Source organism: Rana temporaria, chromosome 7, assembly GCF_905171775.1.
Source record: "Rana temporaria chromosome 7, aRanTem1.1, whole genome shotgun sequence".
Lineage (NCBI taxonomy): Eukaryota > Metazoa > Chordata > Amphibia > Anura > Ranidae > Rana > Rana temporaria.
In genome coordinates, this window is record NC_053495.1 from 172,980,244 (window position 1) to 172,993,350 (window position 13,107).

Consider the following 13,107-nt stretch of genomic DNA (forward strand, 5'->3'; position numbering starts at 1 on the left):
GTGTTAATGTAAAATGTTACAGCACCTACACCTACAGATTATCTGCCGATTCCACACAGTTCAGCATAGATGGAGGAATCTGTTCCACTTTTTCCATCTGACCATAGAAAATCTGCAGATAAATTATAGGTGTATGGCCAGTCTTAAGCTGCCTTCTTTGGTGGGCTTGTTGGACCAGCTACAAAGGGTCAAGGATTAACTATACCTAGGTGGATTGCATTTGCATGCATTCCACCCTGGGTAATAGCCACACATGATGCTGAGACCAAATGATTGACTGCACAGAAGGAAAAATAGCTGAAAAGGGCGTCCTAGAGACAGTAAGGATTGGGAGACAGGGGCTAAATAAAACTTGAAGTCATTCTGCCTCGAAAAAAGGCTCAAATAACAAACTGCAGTTTCTAAACCACACGGTATAGAACTCACTCGCAGGGCAACAAGGCTTATCACTTTCCGCACAGGAGAGGACCTTCTACAAGTGTGCAAGGAGGAAGAGAGGGCTGGAATTCAGCTTTAAGACACCACACTTCAAGCTGTGCTCCTAAAGAAATTGCCTATATAATAGCTTTGAAACAACCTGCTCCCAGCCTTTGACTGGACAGTAAAAGAGCAGCAGAGTACTCATGAGTTATTCCTCTGCTCTCCTTTCTCATATCAGGTGTCCCTACTCAGCACCATCTTTATTTAACAAATATTTAAAAAAAGACAAAATGAAACCACTAAAGTAAACCTGCCAAAGACATCACAGTCCAATTTTGCCAAAATAGACAGAATCAGGGGATAATTATCTAAAGCATTCAAGAACTAAAAATATAAGGCTAAAATTGACCTCGGCTATAGCAACTGTGGGCTTTGTAAAAGTTTTAATAAAAATAAAATAAAAAATAAATAAAAGTATACTTAAAAAAAAAAAAAAAAAAAAAAACACACACACACACACACATCAGAAACTGGAAGCTGGAGGGAGCTGCGGTGGCTCAACGCGATTGGCACTGCGCTGACAAGCCATTCACCTCTGCAGCTAGGGGTTCGGATCCCGGTCTCGGCTACATGTGAATTGAGTTTGGTGGTCTCAGCCCGGCTCCCGGTGGGTGTGCTATGCGAGGTAAGCCTGCGCTTAGTACGCCCACCCCCTCCCACAATAACCACCACACTTACACGCACTCGAAATTGGGTTAACATGCACGCACTTTGACCACGCGGTCTCTAAAAAAAAAAAAAAAAAAAAGAGAGGCGAAGGACTAACGGGGCTGGTTGAGCGGGCTAGATCCTCTCACTCCCTTATAGGGAGTCCCTCTGCCCCGTTGGGCTTCAAAGCAGAGCAGGTAGGGCGGGCTGTGTGGGAGGACCCCCTCACGCACCCGCCATTGCCACCCGGGGCATGGAGAAAGATGGCAGATTGCCTCTGGGTACACGCACAAAAATACACAAAAAAAAAAAAAAGAAACTGGAAGCTGCCCAATTGGTGAAGTCTAGCTTGCAGAGTCTATAGGTACACCATAATCTGAAAACAAGTGCAACACCCTGACTAAACATATAGAAGATAAACCTGACAGAACCAACCGAAGTGTGAAATCAAACGCCCTTACCTGTAGCTGGAGAGTATGACGCAAGATCGTCTCTTCTAGTGCATGGATCCACTTTTCTCTCTCATCCGCATCGCGGGCTGCAACAGAAAACAAAAAAAGAAACAAAATGTTAGACGGTAATCTAAAATATGTAACCAATTGAAGCTACAGCCCAGAGATATGACAGTCTACAACCGACAAGACTTTCAAAACGCACAATAAAGCTGGCCATAAACTGCTCAACCTCACCTCCAGCCATCTCCATGATTGATCACTCCTGAGGGTGTTTACAGGTGCAAGTAAGGGGCACCAATGAGCACATCCAACATCAGATGTGATCGTTCTCTCTGGTGGACGTTTTCCAACTTAGAAAGAAAAATGAAAGTCACTGACCACGCAGGTTCTTTTTGTTAGGTAATGACTGCAAATCAGGTTCTCCCCTTTCACCATTCTCTGCCTCGGGCAAGTCAAACAGTATAAGATTCCATGTAAGAACAACACAAAATAACATACACCTTCTCACAAAAACATCCATAATGAAGAGCAAATAGAAAATTATAAAGATAAAAAAAAAAAAAAAAAAAGAAAGGAAGAAGACTGTAGGATTCTTTTTAAAGTGCAAGTATTTCTCTTGCCGAGTATTTCATTAAAAATACAAAACTTCTGAAAGAAAAAAAAATGTTTTTTAAATAAAATTTGCTGCATAGTGACCAAGACACCATCTTGGTCAAAAAAGAAAAAAAAAAAACACAACACACACCACACACAAATCAGGAGGGCTGAGCTTATCTGCACAAGTGGTCCCATGTTGTTACCTATACAGGACCGATGCATGGCCCTGTACGCAGTTTGTAATGGGAAAAGCTGCAGCATTTGCTCACATTAAGCCCCCATTCACATCTAGGCATTTTTACGCCTGTAGCGCTACGCCGCTGCCGCCAGAGGGCTGGAAACACATTTCCCTCTATAGAGATGGTTCACATCTCCACGCCGAACGCCGGACGCCTGAAAAAAGGTCCCGGACCTTTTTTTCAGGCGTCTTTCGGCGTTCGGCTAGGAGATGGGAAGCATCTCCATAGAGGGGGTCAATCTGGGGCACATCTAGGTGGACAATACCGGCGTTTTTGTCGCCGCAAATCGCGGTACAAAACGCAGCTATTTGTAACGCGATTTGCGGCGACAAAACGCCGCGATTTCGTCCGCCTAGATGTGAATGGAGCCTTAAGCTGGGTTCACACTTGTAGGACACCACAGTCGTACCACTTTGGATCCGACTTTGCCCTGCGACTTGAAGTCCAACTTCAATGAACAGGGATTCGACTTTGATCCCCGATAATACCAAGCACTGTGTATGGTATGAATCCCGAAGGGGAACTCCACGTCGGATAAAAAAATAAAATAAAAACAAACAAACAAAAATGGCATGGGTTCCCCCTCTAAGAGCATACCATGCCCTTCGGTCTGGTATGGATTTTAAGGGGAACCGCCTACACCAGGGATATGCAATTAGCGGACCTCCAGCTGTTGCAAAACTACAAATCCCATCATGCCTCTGCCTTTGGGTGTCATGCTTGTGGCTGTTAGAGTCTTGCTAGGCCTCATGGGACTTGTAGTTCCGCAACAACTGGAGGTCCGCTAATTGCATATCCCTGCCCTACGCCAAAAAAACTGTGTGGGGGGCCCCCCAAATCCTGGCATCCCACCCTATGTGAATGAGTATTGGGTACAGTGCACCCCTAGCCATTTACCTGAAAAAAAAAAAAAGTGTCAAAAATAAAAAACACGCTACACAGGTTTCTAAAGTAATTTATTACAGAGCTCCGGGGGTCTCTTCCGAGTTCTCGGCTCTCTCCGACCTCTTTTCCGCGCTCTCTGGTCGTCTTCTGCCGGGTTCTTCTGCTAGCTCTTGCTCGGTCTTCTCTGTTGTCTTCTTCCCTCTTCTCTTCTTCCGATGTTGACTCGACGCTCTCCCGCGTGCTCAAATAAGGGTCTGGTATGGATTTTGGGGGGATCCCCAATGAAGTTTATTCGGCGTAGGGGATTCCCTCTAAAATCCATACCAGACAGAAGGGCCTGGTATGCTCTAAATTTTTTTTAATTAGGCATGGAGTTCCCCCTCAAGATCATCAGCGCACACGTCGCATGCCATAGTCGGATCATGCAAGACGGCGATCCGACTTCAGTGATATTCAATGGGCTGAAGTAGGATCAAAGTCGGACCAAAGCAGTGCAGGCAGCATTTTCAAAGTCGGACCAACTTGTGTTGGACCAGTTAAAGCGGGGTTCCGGGCATAATTTTTTTTTTGCAAGCTAAAATTAATCACATTAAATAAATAGTCTCTAAAACATAATAATGGCTCCCCAATCGTTCCAGGAATCATTGCAAACACTTGCCTTATATCCTCCAGCTCATGTGGCCGTATCCATCATATGTGTGGGCATGTGAAGCCCAGTTCCTTTCTCTTCCTGGTTTTCAGGGAGAGGTGCATGCTGGGCAATTTTTAAGCACACTAACGCCCAGAGACGTGTCATCATTTCCCAGGAGGCAATGGGGTCTCAGGACTGGAAGTTGAACCACCTAGGACCAGGAACTAAGCAGATTACGAAATCTGCCAGATAGAAGTGAGTAGAACTTATTTTTAGGGTGGAACTCCACTTTAAGACGGCTCCCATAGGGAAACGTTGATTTTCACACGTCATGCGACATGAGCTCCCAATGTGTCGCACCAGTGTGAACCCAGCCTTAGGCTGCATTCACACCTGAGCGTTTTCAGCTCATAAAATGCCAGAAAAACATCCAACAAGCTAAATCGCATTAATTTAAATGGCCCCTGTTTTGTAGCCTGAAGAAAAACGCCTGAAGCTCAAAAAAGCACATGAGCTTCTATTTGGGCAGATTACATATGTTTTTCTGCTTTTTACATTGGTGACCTTTTGACCTGTGCAAAAAAAAAAAAAAAAAAAAAAAAAAAAAAATTTTCAGCCTGAAACAAAATGCTCAGGCGTGAATGCGGCCTTAGAAGTTGATGGGCTTTTTAAAAAGACTCCTGAGAAAAATAGTGAGCCAATTGCACAAGCAGGAAGTTACATTTCTGGGGTCAACAGCATACAGAACAACCATAAGATGAAATATTGCAAGGACACAAAATAGTACATTTTTCAGCTTTTTAAAAATTATATTAAACTATAAAATTATGTATACATTATATACACACACACAACATAACCACATACATACTGATACTATTTGCTACATGTAGACTATATAATCCTCAACAGTATGCTTACGAGTCTGACCGATATACAAATATACATCAGCTCAAGCTATGTTTAGGTTCTCCAAGCCCCTTAGAGGTAATGAAACTGCATTTACTAAATAAGGACTACTTTGCCGCACTGGTAGCCTCATTACATTAACCCAGATCCATGAGAATCAGGATGAATGCATCCTGATCTGAACAGTGGAAGGGAAGGGATAAAAACCACAGTGTATTAAGACGCTTTTTGAAAAAATAAAAGTAGTCTATTAAAAGTGTAGTCTATCCATAAAGAACCAGTCAGGCATATCATCCATTTGCAGGTTTTCAAGCTCCATAATTCCCTGAGCTGACATGTGTCCAACTGGTGCAAATTTTCTGCAGAAACATGGCTGGAGTTCGAAGTCCCAGGAACAGAACGGCAAAACCAGGATCAGACTGCGCCAAAGTACTCCGCACATTAGAAGAACTTTAAGCAGTTAGTATTTTGTTTTGGCTTGAAGGTGTCCTCCCATTGAAAACAACAATGGGGGCTCCACTCCGCCCACTGACCCCCAACAATGGGATGTCATTCTTTCCACTGAACCCCACAATGGGATGCCAATTCTTTCCACTGACCCCCACAATGGGATGCCATCCTTTCCACTGACCCCCACAATGGGATGCCATCCTTTCCACTGACCCCCACTATGGGATGCCATCCTTTCCACTGACCCCCACTATGGGATGCCATCCTTTCCACTGACCCCCACTATGGGATGCCATCCTTTCCACTGACCCCCACTATGGGATGCCATCCTTTCCACTGACCCCCACTATGGGATGCCATCCTTTCCACTGACCCCCACTATGGGATGCCATCCTTTCCACTGACCCCCACAATGGAATGCCATTCTTTCCACTGACCCCCACAATGGAATGCCATTCTTTCCACTGACCGCCACAATGGACCCCCACAATGGAATGCCATTCTTTCCACTGACCCCCACAATGTGATGCTATTCAGACTCCAACAACGGGGGCTCTATCCTTTCCACCAACAATGGGACACTACGCCTTCTACCGATACAGACAATGAGGCACTATTCCGTCCACTGACAGGATGACCTGATATTTGAAAAAGCTCCCCTGCAAGGTAGTTTAAATAAGATATACTGTGGTAATGCTTTGCATTGGCTGTGGAATAGATTTATTTTTGGATTTAGGACTAGACTATAGACCTACTTTAATAAAATTCTGACTTCGATTAGTTCCTCTACCCAGGAAATTCTACAGCACTTCATGCTTCCATCTGCTGACCAGCTTTACAGAGATGCCGATTTCATTTTCCAGCGGCATCTTGCCACACTGCCAAAAGTACCAATACCTGGTTTAATGATCATGGCATAACTGTGCTTGATTGGCCAGCAAACTTGCCTGACCTAAACCCCATAGAGAATCTGTGGGGTATTGACAAGAGGAAGATGATAGACACCGCACCCAACAATACAGATGAGCTGAAGGCCGCTATCAAAGCAACCTGGGCTTCCATAACATCTCAGCAGTGCCACTGACTGATAGTCTTCATGCCACGCCATATTGATTCAGTAAAAGGAGCCCCAACCAAATATTGAGTTCATATTATACTGTACATGGACATATTTATCAGTAAGCCAACATTTCGTTTTTTTATTGGACTTATGTAATATTCTATACTTTGAGATACTGAATATTGGGTTTTCCACTAGCTCTAAGCCATAAATATCAAAATTAGAAGAAAGAAATGCCCGAAAGATATTACTCTGTGTGTAAGGAATCTATATACCGTATTTAATCGGCGTATACCGCGCACTTTTTTGCCCTGAGACAAAATCGTGGGTGCGCCATATACGCCGATACCCGCGCCGAGTTTGAACACTGCGCCAGCATATACAGAGCGCAGTACACTCGTGTATAGTCAGGCAGGCTCGGCTCCTCTCGCGCTCACGTCCTGGACATCCAGGACGTGAGTGTGAGAGTAGCCGAGCCTGCCCGACTATACCCAAGTGTACTGTGCTCGGTATATGCCGGCGCAGTGTTCAAACTCGGCGCGGGGGAAAGCGGGGATCGAGCGGGGAGGATACCGCAGAAGGACGCCGGATCCGACGAAGAGGACACCCGAAGCCGCAGACGGACGCCGGACCCGACGAGGCCGCCGATGGACGCCACGCAAGACACCAAAACTGTAAGTACTAAAAAAAAATTTTACAGGAATGCGGGTCCACTTTAGGGGTGTGCGCTATACGCTGGAGCGCGCAATACCCCGATAAATACGGTAATATACTAGGAGTTTACTTTTAAATTGAATTACTAAAAATAAATATAAACTATTTGATGATTTTCTCATTTTATGAGATGCACCTGTAGATGTTTGTCTGTCTGTGTCCACACAGTCCTCTGCAAGGAATCTGTATAGGAGTAGTTTTAGAATTATCAATCAGCTGCTGCACCTGCAGGGCTCTGATGAGGAATGTGGAAGGGGCTGCATCCCTTTAGATGAGATTTCCCTTTGGGAGTATCGCACCAAAAATAAAAATAAATTGTTGCAGAGGATGCCCAAAAGCAGAATTGCATCTTAGTGCAGACTTGTGGGATTGGCTTAGTGATTTTCCCAGAAGCAGGAAGTGACATTTTCAGGGGGCATTCTATACACCATCTGTGTATAGAACGCCCCGCCTATGTTGTTTTTATGGCATTCATTACATTTTACAGAAAATTACAGCTCTCTAGAATGAAAAAAGGAAAAAGTGATTTTTAAATAACATTCTATTATAAGACTTGAGTTGCAATTGTATACATTATTTTTTTGCCATAACCTTTAAGCCAGTGGTTCTCAACCTGGGGGTCGGGACCCCCTCGGGGGTCAAATGATGAATTGCCAGGGGTCACCGAATCCTGGGCTGTTCATGAAGCCTGTACCGCTCTCCCAGCCTTTTTGTGGCTGCCCAGCAAGGCTGTCCCTGGAGCCCGTGGCCGCCACTTCACAGCCACCCATTCAGTCCACAGCATGGCTTGGGGGGCAGAGACTAGATGTCAGCTGACTGGTGAGGAATGTAAAGCGGGTGGGGCTGGAGGAGACCTATCCTGATTTCGGCATAGGTGTCACTGCTACGAGATACCACAAAGTCGGAGAAATAGTGAGTAACACTACCTGTCATTATAGTTGCCATTAAAAGTCCCCACTACAGTTCTCAGACCAGCAGATGACCTTGATCAAAAGCACCCAAGTTGGCTGATCAGAACTCCCCACAGCACTGCCACTCATCCCAACTCCCTGCCACTCATCTCAACTCTGCGCCAGCACTGCCACTTATCCCCCCCAACCAAGGAGTAAAAATAGAGAAGACATGGAAGGGAGAGAAAAAGAGGGGGAGGAACAAAGAAAGGGAGAGAAAGAATAAGAGAAAGAACAAGAAAGATGGCTTGAGAGAGGGATGGGGAAAAAAATAGGATAGAGAGAGGTAAAAGGGAAAGAAAGGAGAACAAAGAGTGGTACATCCTAAAATGTACCATAAGGGGGTTCATTACTGTACGAGTGGAAGGGACCCAGGGAGCACTAAATGTCCGTGGGTTAGGGGCGCAAATTACTTGTCTTGCCTTGGGTGCTGACACAACCCACGCTACGAAAATGATTTTACTGTTAGGGGTCCCCACAACTTGGGAAATTTTATCAAGGGGTCACGGCACTAGAAAGGTTGATAACCACTGCTTTAAGCAGACATCTGTGTCATCTACATGCAGGCAGTCCCATTCACGTCTTCTGTGACAGACACAGCTGTGCAGGTGCATGTCCCTGAATGCAGACTGTGTGCATTTGGGGGACACACACCCACACGGCTGTGCAAATTGGGACCAGTGACTGTTTGTGCAGTCACTGTATTCCAAAAAGATATGAATGATAAAGAGTTTATTAAAGAAAAAAAAAAAGAAGAAGAAAAGAACACAACACGAATGGGACTACCTGCACGCGGATGCACAAATTTCTGTGCATCCTATGCAGGCACACATAAGCATACATCTCTGTGAAGGGCCACGTATGTCTGTGTGAATGAGGCCAATTAAATTAAATACACAAATCTAGACACCAGGCAGATGTAAAAAACACAATGCATGCATGTCAGTTATATATTTTTTATTCATCATGCATTTTTGACCTAGACATAGGTCAAAGCTATATACGGCACGCCTTGATATCGGCCTCTAGTAAACACCAGAGCACTTAGCCAGGCAGAGGGATGAGCAGCACTAAGACAGTCAGCTTTCTATTCCTTTGCACAGTGTTGTCTATGAACAGGTTTACAGTAGAGGTGATTACAGGGGGGGGGGGGGGCTTATTATTCGATCCCCTGCAGATTTTTGCCCACTTAAAAAATATAGACCCTTAATTTCTTTGTATCAGACAGAATATAAACCAAAAACGCTGGGGAAAAAAAAAAAAAACACACGATACAAATTGAGTAGCAGTTCAGTGAGTAAAATAAGTATTTGATCCCCAAGCAAAACATGACTTGGTACTTGGTGGAGAAACCCTTGATGGCAAGCACAGAGGTAAGACATTTGTTGTAGTTGGTTACCAAGTTTGCAGACATCTCAGGAGGGATTTTGGTCCCCTCTTTACAGATCTTCTCTAAATCCTTAAAGGAACACTAAAGGCAAAGTTTTTTTTTTTTTTTTTTAAATGGATCCATGGTCCTGCCGTTATTGCGGGCAATCGCGGGTGCCCGGCGGACATCGCGGCCGCCGGGCACACGCACCGGGTCCCGAGCAATGCGGCGGGGAAAAGCAAGGACGTCATATGACGTCCAGTCTGAAGGACGAAAGGTCCCTGCCGACGTCATATTACTATGATTCGGTAGGGAAGAGGTTAAAATAAATCGCTCTAACAGTTGCTTTCTTCTCACCAAGCTTCTTGCTGATGGTCTTGTAGCCCATTCCAGCCTTGTGCAGGTCTACAATCGTGTCCCTGAAGTTCTAGGACAGCCCTTTTGTCTTGCCCGTGATAGTGAGGTTTGAATGGAACAAGGTGTCTTTTATACACATAAAGATGTCGTTAAAAGCACCTTCTTAAGGTTCCTTTCACACTGGCGGTTCCGATCAGGTCCACCTGTCAGTTTTTCAGGCAAACCGAACACTTAATTTACCCATATGGAGCAGTAGATGTCAACGGTGACATATGCGCCGACATCCGCTATTATCTGATCCTGTCGGCCAAAGCCAGACGGATGGTAGTCCTATTTTCCATCCATCTGTCAGAGGCGCCTGTGGGAAAGGGGCCTAAATTGACTGGACTAATCTGTGAACCACATGAGCACATACTGTATGTAGCCAGCCTGTGGGAGCCAGAATTATTGTTGGTTGGAAGGGGATCAAATACTTCTTTTACTCACCGAGCTGCAACTCAATTTATAATATTTGGATCATGTGTTTTTTTCTGGATTTTTGGTTGATATTCTGTCGCTATCATTTAAAGTGGTTGTAAACCCAATCTAATAAAAAAAAAAACCTGCAAGACAAAAAGGCATAATGAGCTAGTATGCATAGCATATTAGCTCATTATGAATTACTTATCTTAGATCAATGCCCCCTCACCCCCCCCCTCCGGCAGCATCTCTCCCGGGGGTTACTTCCGGGTATCACGGCTCAGCTTTAGTGCGCATTTGCTGAGGACATCAGCACATGCAGGGGACAGGGGATATCTCTCCTAAACCGTGCAGGTTTAGGAGATATCCTGGTAGCTACAGGTAAGCCCTATATAGGCTTTATAATAAAATATATATATATATATATATATAATATATATATATATATATACATACATATATACACACACACACACACACACACACACACACACACACACACACAGTATTTATCGGCGTATACCGTGCACTATTTTGCAAAATTCAGGGCAAAATTGTGGGTGCACGATATACGCCGATACCCGCTTTCCCGCGCCGAGTTTGAATACTGCACCAACATATACCGAGCACAGTACACTTGTGTATAGTCGGGCAGTCTCGGCTACACTCGCGCTCACGTCCTGTACATCCAGGACGTCAGCGCGAGCATTGCCGACTATACGCGAGTGTACTGCGCTCGGTATATGCCGGCGCAGTATTCAAACTCGGCGCGGGAAACGAGCGGGGAGGACGCCGCAGAAGGACGCCGGACCCGACGAAGAAGACACCCGCAGACGGACGCCGGACCCGACGAGGCCGCCGTGCAAGACACCAAACTAAGTACAAAAATCTTTTTTTCACAGGGATTTCGGGGCAACTTTAGGCTGCATTCACACCTAAGCGACAGCCGCGTTCGCGTGTAGCGGCAGATTTGCCGCGAGTACAAATGTTTCAATTTTTTTTTTTTTTTTTTTCCTAAAGTATTCCCATTGCTGTCTATGGGAAAACGCGCCTGACGCGTGAAAAAAAGGGTCCGGGACTTTTTTTCAGGCGACAGGCGTTGCGCGTCTATGAGATGTGAACCATCTCCATAGACAGCAATGGGAATTCTCCCCTCTAGCGGCAGAAGCGTCCCGCGTCGGGCGTTTTGTCGCTTAGGTGTGAATGCAGCCTTAGTGGTGCGCGCTATACCCCAATAAATAAGGTACTTACCTGTAGCATAAAAAACACCACTTTAAAATACACCTATGATAAAAATTATAGACCATTTCTTTGTAATGGGAAAACTTACAAAACCTGCAGGGCATCAAATAATTATTTTCCCCACTGTAGATTTTCAACACGCTACTACTACCCTCAAGTCTTGGACAATAACGTAGTGTTTATCTGCAGTGTAGTGCGCAAAATAGTCCAGGACTTGGCTGTGCTGTCTGGCAGGCTTGTCTGGACTACAAGAAATATAAATCCTTTGCCTGGTAAAGCAGTTGATACAAGCAATGTGTATTTAGCAGCTTCTCTGGAGTTCATCACAGGTTTGAAAAATCAAAGTCACCCGTGTTTCTTTTACGTTTATGTTTAACTAGCAGTATACATTTATGATCCATCGCTTCTTACGCATTCCTGTTAATGTTTTACAGCTGTAGGCATGACCCCTGCATTTTCAAACTATTACATAATATTAGCATGCATACAGAGAAAACAAGCCCCTTTAGGATGGAAGCATAAAATAGAAGATATGTAGCCAGAAGTAAAAAAACAACCGGATTACTTGTCAATAGCACAGCATGACGCTGTAATTAAAAGTCTGACTCCGAGAACCATCATCTGCTACATACAGCCAGTCAGGGCCGCTTCGTGATCGCTGGCACAATCAGCAGAGCGATCGCAGACGCCAGTGCAGTATGCCACACAGAACGTTCAAAGCAACTGTGCTGTACTCATTTTATATAAACACATCCAAAGAATAGAAGCGATATAAAACTGAAATCCCTAAAATACAGAGGGCGCCCAATACTGAATCATGAACAAAAGTGCCAATTAAAGAAGAACTCCAGCCATGGCTATATAAAACAAGTGTTTGTTTATGGCTTAAAGCAGAATGCTCCAAACTAAAAAATGCTGCATCCGTGGCAGGGCATCAAGCCTAATTTTCAAAATGTCCCGATTCTGCAGGTTCTGGAAACCATAAAACAGCGGCCGCTCCCTCGTTCTACAAAATGCATTGATTAGAAGCCTAGTCACAACTGCTGCCCGGTAATTTGTTGTGTACTAGAGTTCTTCTTTAAAAAAAAGGTATTAGAAGCATTTAGCCATAATATAATCAAAGTCCCACAACCGTGTGTATGCATGCATATGTGTGTGTGTGTGTGTGTGTGTGTGTGTGTATGTGTGTATGCATGTGTATGAGTGTGTGTATGCATATGCATGTGTGTATGAGTGTGTGCATGCATATGCGTGTGTGTATGAGTGTGTGTGTGTGTGTGCATGCATATGTGTATGATTGTGTATGAGTGTGTGCATGCATATGCGTGTGTGTATGAATGTGTATGAGTGTGTGTATAATTGTGTGCATGCATATGCGTGTGTGTATGAGTGTGTGCATGCATATGCGTGTGTGTGTGTGTGCATGCATATGCGTGTGTGTGTGTGTGTGCATGCATATGCGTGTGTGTGTGTGTGTGTATGCATATGCGTGTGTGTATGATTGTGTATAAGTGTGTGCATGCATATGCGTGTGTATGATTGTGTATGAGTGTGTGCATGCATATGCGTGTGTGTATGAGTGTGTGCATGAGTGTGTGCATGCATATGCGTGTGTGCATGCACACACACACACACACACACACACACTAATATATATATATA

General features: G+C 44.6%; 1 protein-coding gene across 5 annotated transcripts in view; it reads right to left on the minus strand.

The window, feature by feature from the left end:
- The window catches only part of OSBPL9 (oxysterol binding protein like 9), a 202,766-nt gene that overhangs the window by 145,531 nt on the left and 44,128 nt on the right, over window positions 1-13,107 (minus strand). For 4 of the 5 annotated variants that reach the window (XM_040360489.1, XM_040360487.1, XM_040360488.1 and 1 more), the window contains exon 4: window positions 1,590-1,666. In XM_040360489.1, the coding sequence (XP_040216423.1) occupies window positions 1,590-1,666 (77 nt within the window). Of the gene's footprint in view, window positions 1-1,589; window positions 1,667-1,817; window positions 1,911-13,107 lie in introns of those variants that run through there. The other variant, XM_040360490.1, reaches the window with a different exon arrangement.